The sequence below is a fragment of the Cynocephalus volans genome, chromosome 6 (genome assembly GCF_027409185.1).
Source record: "Cynocephalus volans isolate mCynVol1 chromosome 6, mCynVol1.pri, whole genome shotgun sequence".
NCBI lineage: Eukaryota > Metazoa > Chordata > Mammalia > Dermoptera > Cynocephalidae > Cynocephalus > Cynocephalus volans.
The window spans coordinates 111,324,965-111,352,429 of record NC_084465.1 but is presented as its reverse complement, the minus strand read 5'-3'; the positions used below and the strand labels follow the sequence as shown (position 1 = coordinate 111,352,429).

The 27,465-nt window shown below is 44.7% G+C and overlaps 1 protein-coding gene across 1 annotated transcript; it reads left to right on the top strand.

The window, feature by feature from the left end:
- The first annotated feature begins 808 nt into the window (after positions 1-808).
- On the top strand, positions 809-19,495 carry CLEC19A (C-type lectin domain containing 19A). The gene is made up of 5 exons (XM_063098837.1): positions 809-896; positions 11,661-11,826; positions 15,440-15,533; positions 17,917-18,049; positions 19,416-19,495. Exons 1-5 carry the CDS (start codon positions 809-811, stop codon positions 19,493-19,495), a joined length of 561 nt encoding a protein of 186 aa, XP_062954907.1.
- The last annotated feature ends 7,970 nt before the right edge of the window (positions 19,496-27,465 follow it).

Below are 27,465 nucleotides of genomic sequence, written 5' to 3'. Positions count from 1 at the left end.
GATCCCTTTCTCAGACCTCTGCAACTATTGCCCTGTAGAATTGCACGCTAGATATTGTCAGATCTTCAGATGTTCAATGGAAGGCAGAAATCTGGACTTACACCTAAAATCTTCTGATTGTATATCCTGACAGCAATTTTTTAAAAAAAATTTAAAACACTGGGGCCAAGCCCGTGGCGCACTAGGGAGAGTGCGGCGCTGGGAGCACGGCGTCGCTCCCGCCGCGGGTTCGGATTCTATATGGGAATGACCCGTGCACTTACTGGCTGAGTGCCGGTCACGAAAAAGACAAAAAAAAAAAAAAAAAAAAAATTTAAAACACTGCATGGACCAAACAAATCACATCACTGAGTGTGTTACCTTTGGCCCAGGAGACCTCTGCACTCGATGCTGACTTGTATTTTTACCTTCTGGGACATGTTTACTCTGTGGGGGCCAAGCTGCTTTATCTCCTGTGACAAGCTGCAATGTGAGCTCCATTATCAGCCCATCTGATGGGGGAGGAAACTGAGTCACTGAGAAGTGGTTGCACACCCAAGGCCACGAGGTGGCTTAGAGGCAGGACTGGAGAGCTAAGGTTTCTCTCGGTTCTCCGAGGGGGAGTGACCCAGGGCTGCTTTGCTTTCACCTGTCACTCTGAGCTTTCTCCAGCGGTGCAAAGAGGAGGGAGGAGAGAGGAGAGGGAGGAGTCTGTCCCAGCTCTCTGCAGGCCCCGCCTGAACCTAGGAGAGCAATCCTGGACCGAAGCTGCTGCAGAAGAGCCTCTTTCCTCCACACAGGCCGGGAGGCAGCTTTCTCAGGGCTCAGGATGCAAAGGTGGGGGCTGTGGGCCGCAGCCTCCCTGGCCCTCCTCTCTGTACAGGCCTTTCCACAAACGGACATCAATATCAGCCCAGGTGAGCACAGGGGTGCGGACTGGGAGCTTGCGGAGAGAACACCTCCAGGGGCTTAAGGGTCTATCAGTGAGGCCTGACTGCCTGGGCTGCCAGGCTGCCTGGCCCAAGGATGGTTGGGAGGCTGAACTGAACTACCTGAGCACCCCTCTCAAATCCCCCCCATCTCACACTCTGTCATGGGCAGAGTCCTGGGTTTAAACTCCACTTTTGCAGTTTACAAGCTCTGTGACCTGGGGCAAGTTTCTTAGTCTCTCTGAGCTTCAGCTTCTTCTAGCAAGTGGGGATCACGGTGGCTTTGTCTCAGGGCTACTGTGCAAGGGAGATGGGATCACACAGAGAAAGTGCTTAACCCAGTGCCTGGCACCATGGGAAGATCTGAAAGTGGGATTTTTGCTAGGGATTTGGCATCCGGGCCCCCCACTGCCACCTTGGCTGTAACAGCCGTTCCCAGGGAGCTTTCAGATATGCTACTGTGCCGCCAGAGGTTGGGCATGTAGGGAGGACACAGTTGACCCTCTAGGGCCTCCCTGAAGGCCTGGCCCAGCAACACCCTGCCCAGTGGGTTTTATGGGGCATCGCTAGGGATTGGGACCCATCAGCCTCAGGTGAGTGGCCTCCCAGTGTCCCACATGGAGGACAAGGGGCTTCAAACAAGATCAATTTCTTCCACTGTGCAAAGGCGAGGCTGGGTGCTGATGCTGGGGGACCCCCATCTGGCTGGGAAGAGCCCAGAATCCTTCAATCTTCTTGTGGCTGAGTCTCTTGTCTGAAACCTCTACCAGATTCTTCCCAAGCATTGTTCAAAATATATAATATTAATAATATCAATAACAATGATTAAGACTTACATAGTCTTATGTGCCAGGCATGTTTCTAAGCACATTTTCCCATATGGATTTATTTAATCCACACAATGACTCTATGGCAAAGGTACTATTTTTATCCCCATTAAAGTAAAACTAAAAAGAAAATACCTAGATGGAGATTTTCTCAAGACCAGTTATTGGCTGTTACAGTGTTGAGATGAGTTTAAACAGTGGAGTGATAGAGTTGCCAGATAAAATGCCAGAAATAAATACTAGTAAATCCCTTTTTAGTATAAGTATGTCCCAAATATTGCATGGGACATACTTATACTAAAAATTATTTGTTGTTTACCTGAAATTTGAATTTAACTGGCCACCCTTCTAAAAAAAATTCTGGCAACCCTAGTGGTAGGGACCAGGTGTGGTCTTGGTTCACTCAGGCAAGCATCAGAAGCTTCAGTTCTGTCAGAAACTCTCAAAGGGTCTGCATTAGTCTGCTCAGGCTGCCATAAAAGAATATCGGAGACTGCGTGGCTTAAACAGATATGTATTTCTCACAGTTCTGAAGGCTGGTAAGTCCAAGATCAAGGTATGGACAGATTTAGTACCCTGTGAGGGCTCTCTTCCTGGCTTGCAGATAGCCGCCTTCTTGCAATGTCCTCACATCGCAGAGAGAGAGAGAGAGAGAGAATGCTCTGGACTCTCTTCCTCTTCTTATAAGGCCACTAATCCCATTGTGAGGGCCGCACCCTCATGACCTAATCTAAATTTAATTACCTCCCAAAGGCCCCACCTCCAAATACCATCACATTGGGGTTAGGGCTTCAACATATGCATTTGGCAGGGACACAAACATTCAGTCCATAACAGTGTCTTTGCATCCCTGCACTTGGGCCTCAGTTTCCTCACCCATGCAATGGTCAAGCAGAAGAGAAGTTTCACAAAATATCCTTGAGGGCTGCCTTGTATATCCCAAGATCTTGCCTTTCTGCCCAGTGTAAGTGGACAGGGGCTGAGGCTGAATTTGAGAGAGGGAGAAAGTAGAAGAGTTTTCTCTAGCTTGTGCCCATGGGACCTCTCTGAGTCTCAAGTTTCCTCACCTAGAAAGCGGGGATAATCGTGATGCCTACCAAGGGTTTTAGAAATCTTCAGTGAGATCATGCAGGTAAAGTACTAAGCACATGGTCAGCACTTGAAAATGACAGTTATCACTATTAACACTTCTGCCACTGCGATTGCTGTTATGATAGAATTGGCCAGGAGACAAAGTTTTCTGTCATGACAAAAAGCCTCCACTGTAGAAAGAAACTTTCAGACATCTATCCCCAGGCTTACTCTATAGATAAAGCAACTGAGATCATGTCAAACCCAGCAACCTTGGAGATCTCAGAGTTTGGAACGCAAGGAACAATCCTATCCATTCAGCCCAACTCTCCCATATTACAGATAAGGAAATTGAGGCTATAGAGGCCAAATGACCTGGCCAAGGTCATCATTGGTCCAAGCGGCAGTTCTACAGCTTCCCTGGCTTCCAGGCCAGCAGAAAACCCAGTTCAAGCCTAAGCAGACAGATTCTCTAGTGGAAAGTGATTTCAACCCAGAGACAATGTGTGAGTGAGTGAGTATGTGAGTGTGAGCGTGAGTGTGCATGTTGATGTATGACTAGGGAGGACTTATGGGGGTCCCCATGGACCCTTGCAGACCATGAGGGTGGGTGTACATGCAAAAAAAAAAAAAAAGCCCTCTTTATTGAGGGTGAGCTCAGTTTTTCTTTCTCTTCTGGGTAACCCCAGGCTTTGGATGCAAGGTAGAACAGGCCATGGTCATTTATCCCACTGCCCGAACATGCAAATATATGTGAACAGTGCAACCCAGCCACACTCCTTTAGATACCTCCAAGAGACTTGGGAGGATTTAGCCAGACTAGATCCTTTTCCTAAAACCTTTTCTCTGAATTTGCATTTGATCACTTTGTGAAAGTGAATTGACAAGTGCACAGTGCTTAGAACAGTACCCGGCACCTGGTAAGAGCTCAATGAATATTTGCTGTTATGATTCTTCAACCATCAAAAAGTTTTCTTTCCCTGGCTCCTGAGCCCAAGAACTTTACAAAGGAAATGACAGCAAAGTGTTTTGAAGCTCGGGAGCCTCTTCTGCAAGGCTTCAGGGGTGTAGATGGGGAATGGGTTGAATTCTGTAGCCTCTTCTCTACCCTCCAAGAGCCTGGCATTGTACTCTCAGGTCTGGGTAGGTTCTGGGACCTAGGCTATTTCTGCTGTAAAAATATCTAATGTTTATCAGAATGCCTACTTATGAGCCAGGGACTGGCTTCCCCGTGAAGTAGGCACTATTATCGTGCCCATTTTATAGATGTGGAAACTGAGGCACAGAGAGCTCAGTTTGTCTGACGAGGACTGTCTGACTCTAGAGTCCAAGCTCGTAAGCTGGAGCACAGAGGCCTGGGCAAGTGGCTGTCTTGCCTTCTAGAGTAGATCTGATCCTGGAGTGTCCCTTGGACCCTGGCTTATTCCTGCTCCTCCTCTATGGTTACAGAGAACTCTGTGCATACTTCTAGAACATTTCTTGGTATATGATGACTCACTGCCACATGTGTGTTCCTCCTTACAGATTGTGAGAAACTTGAGGGCACAGACCTCAAGCCAAATACACACCCAGGAAATTTACTGACTTATTTGCTTAATTCATTCATTGTTAAATTTGCTGTTTAATATATTTATTATACAAATGAGAAAATGGGGACTAGAAAAAGATGTTTTCTGGAGGTGCTATCATGTTGAGGAGTTTCTGAGTCTTACTCCTGGCATCGCCACTTACTAGGCATGGAAGCAAGTGACTTAACCTCTCTGAGCCTCAGTTTTCTCACGTGTAAAATGGGCATGACACTGATGCCTCCTTCTAGGTTGGTCTCAAAGAGTCACATACTAAGCACCCAGTGAATGGTCACAGTTATTAGCAACATAAGAAATTGCCCAGTGCTTTTCTCTGTGTCATGCGACTTCAAGAGCAGCCCAGAAAAGAGAAAGCAAAGTTCAGGCAGGAGAGATGGGGACCCCAATTCTGCTTATGGGAGCCAGGGCTCACTGCGAAGGAAGACAGTCTGGGAGTACAACCGGTGAGGTGGCAGGAGGGTAACCAAGCCCTCCCAGCAGTCACTTTCCTGGAGCCTGTGAGACCCTTCCTTCTGGCCCCTGGGAGCATCCAGGGCCCAGTATGGGGACTGGGTGGACAAATGTGGCCCCCAAAGTCTCCTCCGCCCCCTCTGCTGGCTGGGTCCCAAGGCTGATCTGGGCAGGAGGCAGCCGGTGGTGCATTGGTGGGTGGCTGGACGGGGGCCAGGAGAGCAAGCAGCCAGATTGAGTAGGAAGGTGACAATTTATTCTTTTAGAAAGAGAGAGAGGGGGAAAAAAGAGCCCCAAATTCTACCGGTGTGTTTTCCTTCCATAACAAGCTCAGAGCTCCCAAGGGCTTGGACTCCCGCCCCAGCTAGGAGACCTTGGGGGCTTTGGGTGCTGCTTTTAATTCTTGTTATTGAAGTAAAAGACCATGTAGTTTGGCCTCCTGGTTTCCAGAGCAACAAGCTCTTTTGTGCATCCCTCCCCCTGCCACCACCTCTGCTCCCTCTACTTCCCTCCCCCTCCCCAGCCCCATCACTTGCACCTCTCCCCCTGAAATTCCCAGCCAGCTAAACCATTTCCAATTATCCTAATGCCCCATTTTCTCTCACACCTCCAGACCTTTGCACATGCTGTGCCCTCCACCAGGAACACTTTCTCTGACTTTTACTCATCCTTCAGGTCTCAGTTGAGATATCACCTCCTCTAGGAAGCCTCCTGGATCTCCAAGTCTGGGGCATATGTCACTTTTAGGTGCTCCTGTGGCAGCACTCTGTATTTCCTCCATCCAGATAAGGGACTCGTGGCGCCCTGTCATAATCACCTGTGTACTCCTTGAAGACGGGGACAATGCAGCCACCAATTCAACTGGGGGAGAAAAGGAGCAAACGACAAGTTTCCAAAATAATTTAGGGGACTGCTTCCTCAAGTTTTTGCTTGCATGACACACGTTCACAAATTACATATTAATGACACCTTTATTTCTGTGCTTATTTTTCTTAATCTTGGTTTTCATAGACTGCAGGACCCATGAGGTCAGAAGCCATGTCTGTAAATTGCCACAGTATCTCCCCATGTAGCCAACTGCCTGAGACCAAATAGGTGCTCAAATAGTACTTGCTCAATGAATGAAGGACCAGACCATGGAGAACGGAGCAAAAGAAAATGGGCTTAAATGCAGCAGGAATCTCTAGGTCTGTAACCAGACAGACTGGCTTCAAATCCCAGCTCTGCCAGTTAGGAGCTGTGTGATCTTGGGCAAGTTAGTCAACTTTTCTGTGCTTTGGTTTCTTTGTCCGTAAAGTGGGATGATAGTGGTACCTACCTTGTAGGATATGTGAAGACTAAATAAATTAATGTGTATGAAGCGCTCCACACAATGCCTGCACACGGTGAGTGCTCGGTGAAAGTGGTCTCTGGTTATCATGTTGCCATCATTACCTGACTGACAAGTGGTGAAGCTACAGATTAGCAAAAGCTGGCTTGGGACCGGGTTGATGAAAGGCCTTCTAGTCCCAGTTTCTAAATCCTAGAGGTAAAGGGAGAAGGGGGACAGCAGGCAGGTTGGAGTTAATCATCATCCCAGCACAAGCCAGCACTCCTTGTGCCTCCCAGGTCCCCCCAATTAAAGGCCTTTGCCTGCCCAGGTGGAAAAAGGAGAAATTGAGCAGTGACCTGTCACAGCCCCATTTTCTGGTATGTTTCACCCCAGGCATCCATAACCATCATTTGCTCAGTGCAGAAAAGCAAAGGGACCAGAAGTGGGGAGGAGGGGTGTAAATAGCTCAGGGGTCTTGTTTTCCACATTTGGGGGGGCAGGCTTCCTTTTAAAATATCCACCAAGCTTTAAGACCAAAGGCCTTCCCTCCTCCTCTCCACACCCTGCTCCTTCCATTTAATTAGTTATTAATTCCTCTTAATTTTCCAAGCCCTATTCAGTGAGTGCATGAATGATTGAGTGAGTAATTATACAGGTTCCAGCTTTCAGTCTGGTGCACTGTAGACCAGCACTTCTCAGATTTTCACATGCACTCACATCACCTGGGGGATCTTGTCAAAACGCTGATTCTGAGTCAGTGGTCTGGGGGGGGCCTGAGAGTCTGCATTGCTAATGAGCTTCCAGGGGTTACTAATGTTGCCCCATCATTCATCTAAACAACCTGGAAAACCAGGATCATTAGTCAACCTGCCTTCAGTGCTTAGTTAGAAAACTCCAGAAATGCCATTCTAGTGTCACGACTCACCAGTTTTGGAGGCATCAGGACACATGGGTGGTGAACACAGCCTTCTCACCATTTTCCCAAAACGTTGCCCAAAAGAAGTGGTGTTTGATTCCCTTCATGTATTTGTTCATTCAAAACTAGTTATTGTGCACCTACTATGTGCTAAGGCACTAGGGGGAGAGGAGTGATCACCACAGATGCTGACAGAGGGTCGGTTGGTGGGGGGGACCAACACTGAACAAGAATTCACAGGGACATGTACAAGTTGAGGTGCAGACAGCTCTAAGAGCATCTGCCAGAGGCTCCTACCTCGTCTTCCCTGAAGTCACTGTGCAGCTGAGATGCAAAGGAGAGGCAGGAATTGGCTGGAGTCAGGCTGAGGGAAGCATCTGTAAAGGTCTGGACATGTGTTTGAAAAATGGCAAGAGTCTGAGCAAATCTAGAGTACAGAATAGTAAGAAGGGGTGAGAGGTGGGGGATAAGCCAGAGGCAAGCAGTTCCCAAGGGAAATGGGACTCCTGGAGGGGGTCAGTGAGATGAGATCAGGAGGAAGGACCCTCTGCATCTGGGAGGTGAGGCAGGAAGAACAGCTAAGAGGCCATTGACAAGGTCTTCTTGAGAGGTGCTGGGGCAGAGAGAATGTGGGAGGGAAAGAAAGAAAGGAATGAATTAGAGAGGTGCTCAGGAGATGGAATAGACAAGATGAAAACTGATTGGGTGTGAGGAGGGGGAAAAAAGAGGAGGTAAAGATGATTTGGGCAAATGTCCAACAATGCTGGAAAATTTTAACCGATTCCAGCCAATTCTAATCAATTTTATCTAATCCCATCCAATCCTAGCTACAGTATTTGATGTCAAATAGAACATGTAGGTAGAGTAAGTGTAATGGTTATCCTAAGTTGGATCTGGGAACAAAAAAGAAAAACACTGAAAAAAGTATGGAGTTTAGTTAATAATTTTGTATGTGTGTTATTTTCTTAGTTTTGTAAGATATAACATTAAGGGAAACTGGGTGAAGAGTCTGCAGGAAAGCTCTAGGCTATCTTTGCAACTTTTCTGTAAATCTGAATGTATCCCAAAATTAAAAGTTTACTTTCTAAAAAGTGAATGAAAAGAAAAAGAGTTAGAGGTCAAAGAGGGTAGAGATTCCCAGATCAGACAATATGGTGAATTGGACATCACAAAACCCTCCCACAGTCGCCATGCAGAAATGCCACATGAACTTTTACAAACATTTTAAAGTAAAGCTGGACTTCCAAGAAAGCAAGAGGGGTGCTCGGGGGTCAGAAACAAAGATAGAGGCGAAGCCCGAAGCAGTGGGCATATCTGCCACAGATCCCTGGGCAGGCGTCAGCCTGGGTAATGCAGGGGCTTGAGTTTTAACACCCACACGACAGCAGGAGGTGAAGTCAGAGTCATCGAAGCAGGAAAAGAGACTGGAACTCTTTCTTAGAGCTGAGACTCATGAAGAACTCCACTTTCAGCAAAAGGGAGACCAGGAAAAAAATCCTCCTACTGTCAGAGGGAGATGTCAAAGAAATTTGCCTCATCCTAAACTCAGGAAGGAAAATCTAGATTTCCCTCCGGCATTCTTTGGTGTGGTCTGTGCCATTAAATTGAAACATGATGTTAAAGCAATGTCCCCAGTGCTTTTAAGTCATGGGTTTATAACAGTAAGACATTTAAACTCTATAATTAGAGAAATAACCCCAAATCTACTTCAAATCAGTAGTGTGGCCCGTGGCTTAATTTTCTTTAAAGAAAGTACTGAGAGGCTTAGAAATGTGGGGATGTGCTGGGATGTTTTGTGTTGGTGCACTGTGAGGTTATTTTACATTTTTGGAGTTCTGCCTTCTGTCTAGGGCAGTGTTTCTCAACCTCAGCCCTACTGACATTTGCTTCGGATCATTCTTTGTTGTGGGGGGCTGTCCTGTGCATTATAGGAGGTTTATCAGCATCCCTTGCCTCTATCCACTAGATGCCAGAAGCACCCCCTCTCCCAGCTGTGACAACCAAAAATGTCTCCAGGCATTGTCCAATGTCCTCTAGAGTCAAAATTGCCCCTGGTTAAGAGCCACTGCTCGAGGATGACCAGCCTTTCCATTTTCCTGGGACCTGAGAGCATATTTGGGATATGGGATTTTCACTTTTAAAGCTGAGATAGTCCTGGGCACACTGGGATGGGTTGGTCACCCTACTTCCATCTCTAATATGAGTCTTTAGGATGCCAAATAATTTTAGGATGGGTGGGAATGGGGAAAGTGGTTTAGCACCACAAATGTGTACTTCTGGAAAATCACTCCAGCCACCCCTGGACAAATTTAGGCAAGATCTCACCACCGAGTGTCCCTGGTTACAAGCAATCTGTAGAAAGAAGATGGGAATGATTTGTTGCTTCTTATCCAAGCAAAGGGAAAAACTCCTTCAAAAGTAGACCCCAGGGAGTGATTCAGTTGAGTTTCTCTGTGCAAAAGATCTTCACAAAGGACTCAGCAACAATATCCAGTGTTCCAAGGGGTCCTTTAACACCCTTAGCCAACGCCACCTAAGGCATCAAAGCAGTGTCCTCCCGACCAAAGCTCTCTGTTGAGAAAGTAGGAGACTGAGACCCAGAAAGGGATAGGGACAGGCTCTCCCCAAGCACAGCTCTTTCCCTTTGCCATATAGAAGAGAGTTAAGAGCAAATTCTGAATCAACCAGCTCCAGTTTGGATACTGGCACACACTGAAGGACAGTTGGCCAGGATTGACCAGGAGGGGCGGGATCAGCCAGGTCTCATCAGCACAGCTGCTAGGGGTGGGGGAGGAGCTGGTTCTGGTCAAATGGGAAAGCCCAATGGCTCTGACCAGTCCTGGGAAGCATGGCCTGGAACCTGCCTGCTCAGCATAGCTCACTGAATTAAAGCTACTGTCCCTTTCTTTCCCCAGAAAAATGCACATAGGTGCACACACACACACACACACACACTTTTGACTTTGCATTTGATTTCAGAGGACTCACTGGACCCCTGAAGCCCATCAACCCCAGTTATAAAACCCTAAGCTCATTGTTAATAATTATATTATTATGGAGCAATCAATATACACCAAGCACTCGGTGAATTTATTCACCCCTACTTGGCCCAGCAACCCTATAAAGTGGGTGCTATAAAGACCATTAGCCATTCTCAACCGTATTGATTTTCCATCATGAAGCATCATATGGACATTATGAGAAAAGACTTTGAAGTCAAGAGGCCTGCTTTCAAATCCCTACCCTGCTACTTATTTGCAAGATGAACTTGGGCAAATCACTTAACCTGTTTCAACCTCAGTATCCCTATATGTGCTTGGCATATCATCAATGCACAATGAATGTTGTGCATTATTCTTTATTATTCCACGAGCTCAGCCAACCATTATAGTGTTCTGAAGGCAAAGATTCCACATCTCTGGGTGGCCACAAAAGGGACCCCAGAGATCAGCTAGTTTGACAGCCACGCAGGGAAGGGATGTGCCAACATATCACAGCAGGTCAGGCACAGAGCTGGGGTTGGGACCCAGGCTTCCCGACCCCAGTCTAACAAATCTCACCACTGCGCACTTCCTCCCTCCCAGATAAGCCGCCCAACCTAGTGTGAGGAAGGCTCTTGGCATGTCTACCCCAGTCAGTCATCAAGTCGTGGTTTCCAAGAAAAGTATCTCCTAAGAAGACTTCAGAGGGGCTGAGTCTTGGGAAAACTTGCTTGTCCCAAACATGGGTTTTTTCTTTATTCCTTTTCATAGTTCAGAACAAATCCTGGGCCCGAGTAGTTTGATGGCAAAAGATATAAATAGTCTTGGCTATCACTTGTCAATAAACAAGTGGGAAAATATGCTCCCTTGCCAGAGAGGCCAGGATTGAAAATCGAAACAAGATACCATTTTTTGCTTATAAAATTTGCAAAGATTGCCATGAAAGTAATAACATTCAGCACTGGCAAGGGCAGAGTGAGACGAGCACTCTCAGACATCACCGTGGGAGTATAAATTGCTTTCAGGAGGCAATTTAGCAAATTGTATCAAAGCCTTAAAAAATCTCTCCTCAGAAAATCATCAGAAATGCCGAAAAAGCTTTATGCACAGAACGGTTGATCATGGAATTTTTGTAATAGTTTTTTAAAAGGGAAGCAATCTAATTATCCAACAATAAGGGAATGATTAAATAAACTCTAGGAGGGCCACTCAGTAGAGTAGTCAAGAGCTATTTAAATCAATGTTTACAAAAATGTGTAATTACATGGGAGATATGCTTATACTCTCTAATTTTTAGAAATCAGAATACTGACTAGTGTATATAGTATAATATAATCCCAACTGCATTAAAATATACACCCCATATAAATGTGACCCAAGGAAAAATATACCAACGTATTAACATTTCCCAAATGTTCTATGATAAGCATATATTACTTTTATTATTTTGTAAAATGTAGGTATGCGTGTGCTTTTTGGACCTCAAGCCTCAAGTTGCATTAGTTACAATAGGACATGTTTTACTTTCATTCCTGAAAAGATGTAATTAGCTGTAAACAATGTCAGCCCTGCCAACCTTCCTCCCATTCCATTTTCTGTCTGCCCCCAGCCATGCCAGAGCTGCCCCAGGCTTCCCTGTGTCCCCTGTTCTGGATGGAGTTCAAAGGCCACTGCTACAGATTCTTCCCTCTCAATAAGACCTGGGCCGAGGCCGACCTCTACTGTTCTGAGTTCTCCATCGGCAGGAAATCCGCCAAACTGGCCTCTATCCACAGGTGGGTAAGTGGGATCCTTGGTCCTCCAGATCTGACTAAGCACCCCTTTGGGAAAAGGAGTGGAGGATGGTGTTTATCTTTGGTAATTGAAGCTAGTCTTTTATCCAGCCCAATTTCTCCTTGAAATTATCCTTGACAGTAGAAGGAAAAGCATTTAGCAGGTGTAGCAAATTGCATGCTGGAAGGTCCGTCTTTATAAGTGCCCATCTTGCACTGCGCTCTGCTCTGTATCACGGGGGGTTGACCCTGTGATACAACTGATATAATGAACATATAAATAATATAATATAAAGAATAATAACTGACATTTATTTGCTAAGTGTTTCCGTACATCATCTCATTAAAGCTCCCTCAAACCATATTTGGTCGATATCCTCATTTTTCAGGTAAGGAAACTGAGGCTCCAAAAAGGTCAGAATTACACAGCTATTAAGTGGGGAAACTGAGTTTTGAACCTGAGGAGCCAGATTCCATAGCCTGCCCTCCAAGGCCTCCCTCCACATTTTGCCACTCTCACCATCTTGAAATCTACAATCTGGTCCAGCCCTTTCGCTCTCCAGCCTCTGCACATTCCCTTCCCTTTGCTGGGAATCCACATCCGTCTATTTCTTCACCCTCCAAGCCAGCTCTGATACTCTTCACTGAAGTCACCTCTGACTTCCTGGAGCCCTAATTACGTTCATTATCCATCTCTCCTAGAACAATCTTTTCATCACAATTTAACCACTTTTTTTCACATCTGATTTCACTGCTGATTCATGAGCTCCTTGGGCCAGGTGTGATATGCTCCATTGGCACCCAAACTACAAATCACAATCTTGCCTCTGTTCTTCAAGAATCTCAGAGACTAAGTTGGAAAGAGGGTTGGTTCTTTATGTTACAGAGTCACTGAGTTTTGTTAAGAACAGAGAAGGCGCGCTGGCTGGTTAGCTCAGTTGATTAGAGCACAGTGTTGATAACACCAAGGTCAAGGGTTCAGATCCCCATACCTGCAAGCCACCAAAACAACAACAAAAGAATGGAGAAGAGGTCCTTTATCTTGATTTCCAAATGAGTCTTGAATCCACCCATCTATTCATCCACTGAATATATTGAACACCTACTGCATTCTTGGTAGGGCTGAAGAATGTACTGAGACAGTCAAGGTCCTACCAGGACAACGGGAACCACTACAGGTATTTAAACCAGAAACTGTAATACATATACAAGTGCTGGAGGCTCAGACCTTAAAGAGGCAAACTAGAGGTGCACACTAGCAGAAAGCCAATTCCATGCTTGAGCTGGAAGGCAGGCCAGTCCTATGAGAGCTGGAGTCACTGAAGAGAGGCAGCCCCTGCCAGAGACTCTCAAGCAGAGAAGGAAAGGCTCTGGTTTCTCCCTCCTTGTCCTTCAGTGTCTCCTCAGTGCCTCCTATTAGCTGGAAGCTGGCTGACATGGAAACCTGAGAAAGGCATTGTTCGGGGGCCAGATCCCCTGTGATCCAGAGCAGAGCACAGTGCAGGACTGGCACTTACAGAGATGGAAGGAAAAAAGCTCCTGTTCTTTTCTGCCACAAGTTTACCTTCTTCCTCTCTTCTCAACTCCCTCATCCCAACATTCTCTCCCTTCCTTCTCTTATACAAGTTGTTCCCCACTTTGATAATACTTTCCTGAAAACATATAGAAAAGTTAAATTTGAACACATTCACTTTTTATAAATGGGGTTCCGTTCTCATAAAGCTAAGTAGTATTATCAAATCCCTGATTTCATCTTATCTTTGAGATACAATCCAATTCTATACAGCATTTTCTTCATGCTTTTTCATTTCATTCATTTCCTTTGTAATTAAACACACAATCAGCTTATGTGCACGGAACATCTGATTGAGGTTTAAGATTCTCATACTTGCAGCTTACCAAATAATGTCCATCTTTATTCCAAGTGGCAGTAGAATTGAATTAATTTCATTTGATCTCTGCTTCTTATTACCTGCAGCAGTACCTTGGGCCCTTCCATTTTCCAGTGATTTTGATCAGATATGGGGAAAATGTAATAAAATATTCAAATAGTTGTCCAAACAGGTGCTGTTGAACAAAGATGGTGACAGTGCTAAAATAACTAGACTGCTGCTCCACCAGATGACTGCTCAAAATGCATGTTCAGCAGTTGATACAGGAAAGCCCAAACTGTGCATGAGAGAAGCATTCAGGCATGCCATTGCTAACCCAGCTGGGTAGGACCAAGATCAAAAACCATTGGACTGAAGAATGCTTCATCCCCAGAAATCTTGACACTGTCCTTTTGGACATAACACATGCTCTCAGAGCACCAACATTAAATAGAGTCTGGTGATGGCATGGGAGAAAATGTCAAATAAAAATGCGATGGATATCAGCCTGTGGGTCCTTGCAACCCATTTAGGGAAACCAGACCTTCAGAAATAGAGAACTAAGCTAATAAGCCAGCCCCTGGGGGCACAGGAACTTTGGGCTACAGGCAGTCAAGGATTGGACAGAGAATGTTCATGGAAGGTTTTTGGAAGCACTGGTCCTGGATCAGGATCTTGAGGACTGGGAAGCTTAGGGGATGACAGCAGATGTTCCAGATGAAGAAATCCATGAGAGACATTCTGGGCATTGATTAAGAACATTAGAGCCAGGCAGTGCTAGACACTAATCCCAGCTCCATCACTTCCTACCTGCGTGATCTTGACCAAGTCATATAAAATCTCCAAGTTAAAGAGTCCTCAAGTGGGAAAGAGCCATAATTACACTGACCTTTTAAAGTTGTGGGGCTTTAAAGACAATGATGCATCTAAGATTCTTATACAGTGCTTGAAAACTCAAAGCTCAAGAGTGGGAGCTGTTATTATTTTTATTAATTTTAATAAGTTATAATTTCATAATTCTGCCTATTATTTTCTTGGCATTCCCATATCAGGTCTTCTTTCTAAGGGCAAGTAGACCTTGCCTCCCCACTCCTCCCTTTTCCTTCCTCTCCATTCCCTCCATTAGTATTTGTTAAGTAACTTCCAGCATGTGACTGCCTGGAGTGCTGTGTTGAGAAGGATTCTGAGTGCCAGAATTCTAAATGCTGCTCATCTGGAATAGATTAGCGATTTCTTCCACAAACACAAAACTAAGGAGAGTAAATATTTCCAAGGAACACAGAAAAGATTTTGGAGATGGTATGTGAGAAAAGATTAGGAGAGAGGGGGATATATAAAGACTGGCAGGGTAAGGAGGGCCTGTGAGAGAGAACAAAAATGGCTAGAGGAGATTTTCATTAAGTTATGTGATGTGTGCAGTGCAAGATAAACCCTTTCCATTGCTTCTTGAGGATATCTTCAATATAATCCACTTTGTTTGCTAGTGTTTTTGAGATGGGTTTAAATTTTTAGGGCTGAATAGCAGAGCTGAGTTCTCTGAGGTGGCCTGGGTCAAATCCAGAGATACCCATGTGGGGACAGCCACATATGGGTGACCTAGTTAAAAAAGAAAAAGGAAGCAGGATTGCATCATATCTTCTCTTTACTTTGGTCCAGGAAGGTTAATGAGGATTGCTATCAATTTTTGACTCAATGCTATGAAAAGAGGCAACAAGTAACATGCTACTCTGTTTCTTACATCGCAGCTGGGAGGAGAATGTCTTTGTGTATGACCTGGTGAACAGCTGTGTTCCTGGCATCCCAGCCGACATCTGGACAGGCCTTCATGATCACAGACAGGTGAGGTAGCCATGGCCATCAGGTTCCCTTAGAAGCTTCAACCAAGATTCCATTTTGATTTAACAAACCTTTCATATATGTACCAGATCATTGCTATGCAACCAGCATGCAGAGAAACCAGACACCAAGATGCCACAGTTAGAATATGATAAATGGGAAAGAGGATATGATGGCAACTATAGTATGGTCAGTGAAAGCCTCCATTTTACCTTGGGTTCTCAAAAAAACAGACACCAAGATGTGATTAGATGTGCAAAAGATTTTTGAGGGGAAACATCTGTGAAAGAACAAAAGAGGATAGTGGCATAAGGAAGCAGGGAAGGACTTCAGACCACAATGTGGGTCTTAGACCTGTGAAAGGAAAGGGGGGAGGAAGGACTGGGTAAGAAGAGCCTCAGATCACAGCACAGTTCTGAGAAAGTCTCAGCCTGGCCAAAGGGGAGTCCCCCAGTGAAGGAATCTTGCATCGGGCAGGAATAGGCCACCCCCGACATGCCGAGTCACTGACTGGGAACAGCCTGGAAACATGGTCTCACTGTGACTGCAATGGTAGATCCAAAGGGAAAGCAGCATGTCCTCAGCACAAACAAGGTGTTGAATCCAAATAGGCAGGAGAGCTGGGCTGTCAGTCAACTCCACTCCTTACAGCTGGTCTTCCCGAAGATGTTCTAAGCAGTGCACTTGCATGGACACCACAGCCTCTCTGGATAAAAGATATTGAAGCTAGTGTCTAACAGATAAACAGGAGTCAGCCAGAGCTAGAGCATTCTAGGGAGAGGGGACAGCATGGGCCAAGGTCCTGAGGTAGGGGAGATCATGGCACATTCAAAGAAGTTAAGGAAGACCAGTGTCTCTGGGATGCAGCATGGGGCAGAAGTGGCTGGAATAATGATGGGAAATAAGGCAAAAGAGGGTGGCTTGGGCCAGATATCCTACCTGGCAATACCACAGCAGACTCCACCTGGATACAAACTTCCCCCGGGCAAGCTGCATACTGAGTCTCTGTTTTGCATGTATGATTCTTGCCCTGCCTCAGAGCACTATAGAGAACAGAGTTCCAGTTCCAGCCCCTGTTCTGCCACTTACTGGCTGGTAGGTAACTTTGGACAACTTTTTAAAACCTCTCTGAGCCTTAGTTTCTCTGTCTGTAAAATGGGGATGATAATAATAGTGCCTTGTAAAAAACAGATGAGCTAATGTATAATAAAGAGCTTAACATGGTGCTGGGCATGCTATAAGAGTTCATTAAGGATGGTGGAAGTTGCTATTAAAGTGGCAGAAGTAATAGTATGGCTAGATTCAAAATCAACTTTTTTTTTAATCAATAGAATTAATCTGGCAAGAACCCACATAGAAGTTGTAATTTAAAAGCATTAAAATTTCCATTTATAACAGCAACTTTAAAATTGGATTATAACTATGTTAAATCAACATTTAAAGAACTTGAATTACAAGACCTAATAATAACAATAATAATAGCAAACCATACAGAAAAAGGGCTTGTTTTGGTTTTTTTTTCCTTTTCAGGGTTAGGCACCATGTGCCAGGCATGTTGGTGAGTCCTTCATATTCTTTAATTCATTCAACACTCACAACAACTCTCTGAAGGAGATATTAACTCCTGTGTATAGTTGTGGAAACTGAGGATCAGAGAGGTTAAGTAACTCATCCAGGCTGTAGAGCTAGGAAGGGTGTGGAGATGGCATCTCAAGCTCTAGTCTCTCCCCCTCTCTCTCTCTATCAGAAATAGCATGCTATTTTAATTACATGACGTGGACTACATAATCATCGGTGCCTTGTAGGATACTTTTCTAAAAACTTGAATAAATGGAGAAATGGCTCTTGTTCCTGGACGTTGCAAAGATATAGTTCTTTCCACAGTTAATTTGCACATTTATTTGCAACACCAAATTCCCAACAGGACTTTTCTTGAAATTGGACAGGGTAGTTCCATATAGGGCAAGAAAAACACAAAAACTATCTAACAAAAAGAAGAGTACTGAAGAGTGATTCCCATCCACTGGTGAAGTGTAGTAGCTAGAATCTTGGGTACTGAAGTCAGGTAGTCCCGGGTTTGAATTCCAGCACGAATGCCTTATTAACTGTATGAATTTGGGTAGACCAATCTGAGTTTCAGTTTTCTCATGTGTAAAATGGAGATAATACCTGCTTTGAGGATAAAAGGAGCCTAGCATGGCACATAATAAGGCTTCAACAGATGGCAGCTAGTAATAGCAGTAATAGCAGAAGTATCAGTGAGGACTTCTGCACAGAGGTATTCAATGTAGAGGTGCTAGAATGTTATCCCTGAGCTGGAGCTGGCCCAAATGCCTGACCTTCCTCTCCTTGACTTGCTTCTTTGCCTCTGGGGAGACTCCCCCAGGAAGGGCAGTTTGAGTGGACCGATGGCTCATCCTATGACTACAGCTACTGGGATGGGAGCCAGCCAGATGATGGCATCCACATGGACCCAGAAGAGGAGGACTGCGTGCAGATATGGTACCGGCCCACCAGCGGTGGGTGCCCCTGAAACCACGGCTCTGGGGGAGCTGGGGAGGCGCCACGTGGCATGGGAGGTGGCCAGGAGACTGGCAAATTGTTCAGCACCTTGGAGAGCGCTCAGGGGGTAGTTAGGGTACTAGTAGGGGCATGGCCATTCTCCACAGTGGACATGTTTTGTACAATACTTAATGATGCGTTATTGACACACAGGCCGATTTGAATGAAAAGACTTTAGAAATAGAAGCATGGGAAAAAAAAAAAAAAAAGACTTGTACAGAGAGCTGTCAAAATGTGGTGCTTCTGTCAGCTCACCAAAGCACTGAAGTGCAAGTCCACCCAGGCCCCTGCTCCTGAATATGAGAACAAGGCTGTGCCTGGGGTAGTACCGAGGTGTAGGTAGTGAAAAGAGTATAGATCTGGGTTCAAATCCTGGCCCTGTTGCTTTCTAGCTCTGTGTCCTTGCAGGGAATAACTTACCCTCTCTCTTAGATGCCGTTTCCTCTTCTATAAAATCGGTTTAAAAATTGTTCCCACCTAAAGGACTCTTATGAGGACTCTGGAGTTGACTGCCCTTGTCTGAACCCTAGATTCTCCTCTTATTAATTGTGTAGCCCAATGAGAATGCCTTAACATCTTGGTGCCTCAGATTCTTCATCTTCAAAACTTAACTCACAGAATTGATGATAATAAAAAAGAAGAAAATGAGGGCCAGCACGTGGCTCACTTGGGAGAGCGTAATGCTGACAACACCAACTCAAGGGTCAAGATCCCCTTACTGGTCATCATTAAAAAAAAAAAAAAACAAGAGAATGTACATAAAGTGGCTGCCATGGTTAGCGCTTGGTATTAAAAATCACCATCATCATCATCACTGACAACATCATCACTCCTCACACCAATCTTAAGAAACAAAAACTATTAATATTCCCATTTTGCAGATGAGGAAACTGAGGCTCAGAGAAGTTGAGCAACTTGTTCAGGGTCACACAGCATGCAACTAGTGGAGCTGGGTTTCACACCCAGATCTACAGAACTCCAGAACCAAGCATTTAACTGCTATTCCCTCTTTGCTCCTTTTCTTTTCCTAATTAGGGGAGGGAGGTAAGGAACTGCTTATTGTCCTGGAGCTGCCCTAGAGCCTGGTAGCCAGAGTTGGGCCAAACCTCTCGGTAAAGTTTGTCCTCCCATCCTTAGTGACAAGTCAAGACCAGCTTTGTGAGACAGTGAGGCTGGAGCAGCCTTGTAAAGCATCAGCAAGAAAGGGCTGCAAGTGTAGACATGAGCCTACTGGAGAGGACTTTTTCTCCAGCGGAGTGGTGGGGTTAGTTTTATTGTGGTGGATGGATCTTCACCCAGATTCTCTGTTTCTTTCCAACACAGCTCTGAGGTCATGGAATGACAACACCTGCAGCCGGAAGTTCCCCTTTGTCTGCAAGGTCCCATCTCTGACCATTCATTGATCCAGTGTTGCCCTCCTGAAGTGAGCTCAACTCCAGCATCATCTCGTAGCAGTACCTAGTGTAGAGTTGACACTGAACAAATGTAAAACACACATAGGAGGTAAATCTCTCAGAGAGATTTTAAACAAGCAAATCTTAATTACACAGGGTGGCCACTTGGTCAAGTGACAGGAAATCCAACTCAAACTGGCTTAATATATAAAAAGGGGTGGTGGATTTATTGGTGGAAGTAACAAAAATCTGGGCTTGTTCTGGATTCAGAGTCGAATCGTGAGAGCTTGACGCAGGTCACATGCCCACACCCGACACAGTCACTCTGGCATATGCTGACTGGCTAGGCCCTGCAAAGATGCACATCACTGGGGCAGAATGTATGGGAGTCAATATCAGCTGAGGGGCTGGGAGTGAGGAAAAGGCGGGGATGTTGACCAAAGGTACAAATTTTCAGTGACAAGATGAATAAGTTCTGAAGATCTAAGGCACGGCATGGTGACCACAATTAATAATAATGTACTGTGTACTTGAAATTTGCTAAGAGAGTAGATCTTAAGTGTTCTTACACACCCACATGAAAGATAAATATTTGAAGTGATGGAGAGGTTGATTAGCTTGATTGTGGTAATCATTTCACAATACATACATCAAAACATTATGTTGTCCATTTTACATATATACAATGTCAATCTTACCTTACTTCAATAAAACAAATAAAAGTATATATACATATTTATATATTATTTGTTCATAATATATATTATTTACATATACATGTATATTTATTTGCATTTTTATATATACGTGAGGGTACTTCAAAAAGTTTATGAAAAGATATGGGTTATCTTTTAACTCTATTTTTTCACAAACTTTTTGAAGTACCCTCGTGTGTGTGTGTGTGTGTGTGTGTGTGTGTGTTTTGAACGACATGTGGCCAAAAAGGAGGTTGGTTCTCGAATGGAAAACAAAAACATCACCAAACTCATACATTGCTGGTGGGACTGTAAAATGATGAAGCTACTGTGGAAGATCATTTGGCACTTTCCCCCAAAATTAGACATAGAATTACCATATGACCCAGAAATTCCACACTCCTAGGTCTATATCCAAGAGAATTGCAAACAGGTATTCAAACATGAATGGTCACAGTGACATTATTTATAATAGCAAAAAAATGGAAACAACTCAAATGTCCACCAACAGATTAACAAATAAACAAAATGTGGTATATCCATCCCATGGAATATCATTCAGGCATAAAGAGGAATGAAGTACTGATACATACAACAACCTGAATGAGCTTCGAAAACGTTATGCTGCTGGTCACAAAGGACCACATTTTGTGTGATTCCTTATATACGAAATGTCCAGAATAGGCAAGTCTATGGAGACAGAAAGTAGGTTAGTGATTGCCAGGGATGGGTAGAGGTGAGAATGGGAAGAGACTGCCAATAGGTATGGGATTTCTTTGGGGGGGTTAGAAAAATGTTCTGCAATTAGATAGTGGTAATGGTTGCACAACATTGTGAATGTACCAGAAATCACTGAATTATATATCCTAAAATAGTTAAAATTATGAATTTTACATCATATGAATTTTACCTCAATTTAAATAAATGCTACCAGAAGAAAGAATGCATGCCAGGCAGGAAAAGCAATAGATATTTATTAATAGAAAGAGCACTGGCCAGGAAGGCAGGAGGCCTAGGTTCCACTTCTGATTCCCGGAGCCTTGTTTCTGCTTTGGTGTAGACTGGGGCAGGGGATGAGGGAGTGTTAAACACCTGGGCCTTCAGGTACCAGTGAGAAGGCAGAGGGAGAATAAAACATGAAAAAACACATCAATTGACATTTGGTAAACTGTGATGCTTCTTGGATTTTTCAAGAATATCCTTCTGAAAGTGATGTTAAAATGGGACTTTCCTGTTGCTTAGAATTGGTCCTGCAATTGAAAGCAACAGGTTCTAATTACCCCTTATTCTAAAGAGCAATGAACCAATGGGGCCTTTCCTCAGAGCTTACATCATGGCTTGCAGAACTGGCCTTACCACAATCAACCACATGAGTGGGAGAAGCCAAAGGCTTGGGCCCTTGGCATTATAGGTAACAAAGTGTCCACAGTAAAAGAGTTTTTGCCTTTGCTTCCCATGGAAGGGAGAGCAGATCCCTCTTCTTCACCTCCAATGTCAAGTGAGCAGAGCTCCAAAAAATTGCCTGTAGAGATTGCAGGTGCCTGCAAGAAAGGGAAGTTGGCCACCCACTTCCCAGCAGGACGCTGGCTGTGCTGTTACAACTGCTGCCCACCTCTGGTCCTCCACTAGAGAGGAATTAGGTCAGACACTTCTCAAGACTGCTTAACACATTTATCCCTGGGAGTTAGCAGGTGTAGGGGAGGAAAAATTTTTCCTCTACTCTCTTATGTTCCTTTCTGGGGGCCTATGAATTAAACTGGCAAAAGACAAAATAACACAAGAAAAGGCAAAAGAATTTTATTGATGTTTTTATGTGTACTGGAGCTTCACAGAAAAGAAGAGAAAATCCAATGAGGCAGTGAGGCTTGGGGCTTATATACCATTTTAACAAAGAGTGATAAATTATGGAGCAGTGACTACACAAAGGAAAAGGGAAGATAGGTTTCTAGGGACAAATTGTGGGAAGGTAACTAAGAAATGTATGGTAGATAAGTGTTGTTTAGTAAGGTTTGTTATGCAGACTCAAATCAGCTCCAGAGTTGCTCACCTATTCCTGACACAGGAGGGGGGGAGCACCCTTATGAATGGAAATTTATGCCAAATTTACAAAGGGAAATTTATGCTCTGCTTTTAGGCAAATAGTGGGAGGAAAGAGAGAACTTCCTCTGTCTGCTGTTTCTTGTCTTCAACTCAAAATAATCCTGATGCCAAAGTGGCATGTTTTTTTTGTGTGTGTGTGTGTGTGTGTGTGACTGGTAAGGGGATTGGAACCCTTGGCTTGGTGTCACCTGCACCACGCTCAGCCAGTGAGCACACCAGCCATCCCTATATAGGATCCGAACCTGCGGCCTCGGTGCTCCCAGTGCCTCTGCGCTCCCAGCGCCGCACTCTCCTGAGTGAGCCACGGGTTCAGCCCCAAAGTGGCATGTTTTGAGATTTTGTATTAGGGGCATCCCTAAGTGAATTCTGATACCTACTGGGATCCTGAGTTAGGAAGCTTCCTGTAGTTGCCCAAAGAAGAAAGGGGGGGAAAAGGACAGTGGTGAGTGCACCTGGGGGAAAAGGAATGAGGAAATGGACTTGGGGTGGTTCAGAAAAGGACTGTAGCAGTTCCCCTGGCTCCACAGGAAGAAACACAGAGGTTAGAGCAGCTACTCAGTGCCTCAGTTGCCCCATCTGTAAAATGATCGCAGTAATAGTATGTATCTCACTGAGGTCAGAATTCAATGACAATATATGTTAGAGATTTTGAACAGTGCCTGTACATAGAACTACCTCTAAGTTAGGTATCATTATTACCATATTGGTTGGCTACTGCCACAAAAATGCTATGTAACAAGCCACCCCAAAACTTGGTGGCTTACGACAACCATCATTTATTATAACACATGCATCTGTGGTCAGCTGGGGTTTGGGTAATCTGGGCTGAGCGCCACTGGGCAGCTCTGCTTCTCACTGCAGATCTCAGGACAGCTAGAGCAGTTCTGTTTCATTTTCTTGGGTGAGCGGGCTACTCCTCTCACAACAGAGGCACAGGATGGCAAGCAGAAACAGCAAGGCCTCCCAAGGCCCAGCCTCAGAACTGATGTGTGGTCAGTTCTGCCCATTTGCCATTGGCCAAAACTAGCCATATGGCCAAGCTCAAAGTCAAGAGGTGGGGATAAACACTTGTTCTCACTGAGGCCATAGCAAGAGTGGGGTGCAGGAAGGGGTGAATCATGGCCAATCATTCAGTGGAAAACAATGATTGTTGGAGAAAAGCAGGAGCTATCAGACTGTCCAGATGGCCATTGTGCCAAATGAGAACAAGGCTAGAACAGGACTGGAGGCACCAACCACCAGCAGAGTCTCAGGAAGACCATTCTGCCCCTGTCTGAGGGGGATCTTCAGTGATGAAAAAGGTCTGGGTAAAACTGAAGTATACACACCATCTACTGGGAAACCAACCCATCGTCAGAGGTCACCACTGGTTCCAGATGAAGTTAGAGAGGGTCATGAGCTTCTGTACAACCCATTGGAGATCTGCCTTCTCTATTCTCCCTCCCTTCTTGCAGCCTGAGAAGCTGGGCCTTGTTAAAAGAATGGCAAGGTCTGGGGGGACATGTGTCCCAGAACTGGACCATATCTCCTATCCCACTACACTCAAAGGGACCAGAGAGGAGACAGGAAGAAAGAGAAAGCTATGCCCCATCTACCCTGAGCCTATGCTGGGAGAAAAGAGATGAAATGTACAGTCAGCCTGAGTTTGGAGCTTTAGACAAGACCCTTTTAATAACTTCACATCACCAGAAAGCTGCGGAATTCTCCCAAGATGTCATTGCAGGACAGAAATATGGGTTGGACATGGTGAAAAGCAATGACTTTTGGGGAGCCCCTATTTATAACCCACTGGGTTGAGACAGCCCAATGTAGAACACTTGGAAAGGTTGTAAACCATTCTGTGCAGAGAGGGGGTGAGGTGTAATCAAAAAGCAATGGCTTTAGTGTCACAAAAATTGAATTCAATCCCAAACCCTACCACACCCCAAGGGAATTCACCCCAACATCTCCTCCTTCTTTTTCTCCAGTCTCCTCTCTCTGCCTTCTACTGGCCAGACCCAACTGGAAGCCAGAGGATAAAGGTGTCCAGGGATGTCATGGGCTGTGTTCGTAGCCTCAGAAGCTTCCGAAGAATCTGAGTAGTCAACATCTTTGCAGACACCATCCAGATGACCCTATCCCATGTGTCAGGGTCCCAACCAGGGTCCTGACCTTGGCACACAAACTGCCTTGGCTGGGAGTTCAGCTGCCTTTAAAATTGTCACTCAGTTCTGGGCTTGGTCTGCCCTCATGCCACAGGAGATGAGAACTTCTTTGTCTACAATTAAAGGGGCTCTTTAGCTTCCACTCCTGAGGCAAGCACCTGTTCCTTGTCCTCGACTGTTTATTCTCTTTCTGTGGAGTGATAAAGCCTTTTAGCAATAGCCATCCAATATAGTTATCCTTATAGCTTCCATTTTCTCTATTCGTCTCAACTTTCCAATACACTGCTCCTGCTAGAGCATTCCCTCTGTCTGGTACACTCTCCCCATGAAAGTTTTAACAAATGGATGACCACCTTGTGCTAGGGGCTTTATTCCAAGCACCATCAGTGATGCGGTCCTTACTGCCAGCCTGGCAATAAGTGGTCCCACTCACAAGCCACGTGTTATCAACCTGATTACTCAGAGTGTTCCTGGTAACAGTGGTTGCAGGCTGGGTACTCTGGAAGCAGTTGTGAGACAGAGTTTGGAGTACATGATGTTTATTAAGGATAAATAACTGTGGAAGGAAGACAGAGGAAGTGGAACTGAGATGCAGCCTGACAAATTCTTGGCCAACCTGGTAGAGAGATCTGGGCAAATATTAACAATCAGACTGGACCACGTAGTGCTGAAATGTCCAGGCCTTTAGACCCATACTCCACTCACTCACCAAAGCAGGCTTCCCTGGAAAGGATTCTGCTTCAGTTAAAGCGGGTCTCTGCAGCTGAGGCCGACCCTGAAGGAACTAACAGCTGGAGACCCTCTGTCCCCGCTCCTTGAAGGAGGATCTGGGTGGTGCATCTCCATGCTACCCCATCTGCAATCAAAAAGACATGGGTTTGAATCCCACCACTGCCACTTACTGTGTGACCTCTGGAAAGTGGCTTAACCTCTCTGAGTTTCAGTTTTCTCTGGAACTGGAGACAGTCCATTCTAGCTCTGATTGTGTGTGATTTATCAGGCGGCCTTGGGAAATGAAAAGTTCTGCATAGGTGACTTTTCCAGAAAACTAAAGTTTATTCCTCAAGCAGAAATATTTCTAAACCATGTTATACATTTCCCTGCTCCTTAAACAGAAGATACTCAAGAGGATTTACTTTTTCTTGATGACTCAGGGTCAGATGGGCTGTACTTACTTTAGGTATTTTTGTCTCCTGTCATATCTGGGTGCCACTGTGCCAGTCTCTACAGCCCACAGTATCCCCAACCTTTCCTAGGCTGTTGCTGCTGAGACACTGTGGGCAGGGAAGCCAAGCAGCCAAGTCTGAGAATAATCTCAGATGAGAGAAAGAAAGAACAAGAGTGAAAGAGAGAGAGAGAGGGAGAGAGAGAATAGATAAGTATAGATCAGTGATAAACAATAGATAAATAATGTACAGATGGATGGATAGATGAATACGACAGAGATATCATTAGTGAGAGAGAGATGAAAGGTAACAGTGTATCTACCTATATGATATCTATCTATATATCTGTATGACAGTCTATAGATCTATAGTCTATCTAGATAGATAGATGATAGATATCCAGACTCTCCCTATAGGCAAGACAGAGAGACAGACAGATAGGCTGATGCTCATGAGAATAAATATATATCACCCGCACACTCATTGTAAATGAAGAATAGGATCTCATGGTGCGGCTGCATCAAAGTATTTAACCATTCTTGTATTGTTTGGGTTGCATCCAATGTTTCACTGTTACAAATAACACAGTGATAAGCATCTCTGTACATATGTTCAATTATTTTCTTGGGGATATATTACTAGAAATGGTGTCACTAGTTCAAAGAGTACGCACATTTTAAAAATAAGATTACTTTTTTAAATGTTTTTTTTTTTTTTTTTTTTTTTTTGTCTTTTTCGTGACCGGCACTCAGCCAGTGAGTGCACCGGCCATTCCTATATAGGATCCGAACCCGCGGCGGGAGCGTCGCCTCGCTCCCAGCGCGGCACTCTCCCGAGCGCGCCATGGGCTCAGCCCTTTAAATGTTTTTTAATTTTTATTTTTGCTGAAAACTATTTGTAAAATAAGGCTTACTTTTTCATTATAAAAACAATGCGTGTGGCTTTTGGAGGTGATGGAGGCATTCATTACCTTGATTGTGGTAACAGCATCACAGGTGCATGTATGTGTCCAAACTCATCAAATTGTACACATTAAATGTGCAGTTTTTGTCTACAATTATATTTCAATAAAGCTGTTTTTTAAAAAATGCATGTGGACTACAACAATAGAGAAAAGTGTCTCTGTGTGTGCGTGTGTGTGTGTGTGTGTGTGTGTGTGTGTGTGTATCCCACAATCCCACCAGCCAGAGTTAACCACTACTGACCTGTTAATAGCAGACTGTTTTCTGGGCATGTGATGGCCACGAGAATGCACCTCACAAACCTCCTACAACCAGAGACATGATTGACTGGGGGCCCCAGCTTTTGCATTTGAAATTCATCCCTTCGTTTGTGTTCCCAGGTTAATGACTGAGTGCAGCAGGGTACTAAGGCAGACTTGTTCCTGGGAGACACAGGATTCTATTATTGGACTTTGGCTTAAGGATACCCAGTGGACTTGCTGAACTTGCTTTAGACTGCAGGACAATTTAGGTTGCTTCCATCCTCTCTCCTTCACTAGGAATCAGACTTGCATCATAGTCTGACGGTCCTACCAGCCTCCCCTGTCTGCCTCCCTATTTTCTTTCATACTGGCATTTCCTCTAATAAAACCCGTGCACTTTTACTTCTGCCTTGGTACCTGCTTCTTAGAGGATGCAGATTAATACAACCACCTTCAGGGTAGTCATATTGCCCTCCCAAAAGTCTGTATTAATTTACACTCCTACTTGCAGTGTAGGAGAAACTCTCTTCATCTGATCTTGCCAACCCTGGCAGCCCTCACTGGGGGTATTCTGTAAGCAAATGCATCATTGAGATTGTTTTGATTACTGGTGACAGAAAAACCAGCCCACACTGCCTTAAACTCAAAAGGACTTTTATTTACGCATGGA

What these genes read in the sequence shown, in the direction of transcription:
- CLEC19A (XM_063098837.1), top strand. Translation starts at nt 809, where the DNA reads ATGCAAAGGTGGGGGCTGTGGGCCGCAGCCTCCCTGGCCCTCCTCTCT. An exon ending in GGACATCAATATCAGCCCAG is followed by an intron (nt 897 to 11,660) that starts GTGAGCACAGGG and finishes GTCTGCCCCCAG; the next exon opens with CCATGCCAGAGCTGCCCCAG. An exon ending in GCCTTCATGATCACAGACAG is followed by an intron (nt 15,534 to 17,916) that starts GTGAGGTAGCCA and finishes AGACTCCCCCAG; the next exon opens with GAAGGGCAGTTTGAGTGGAC.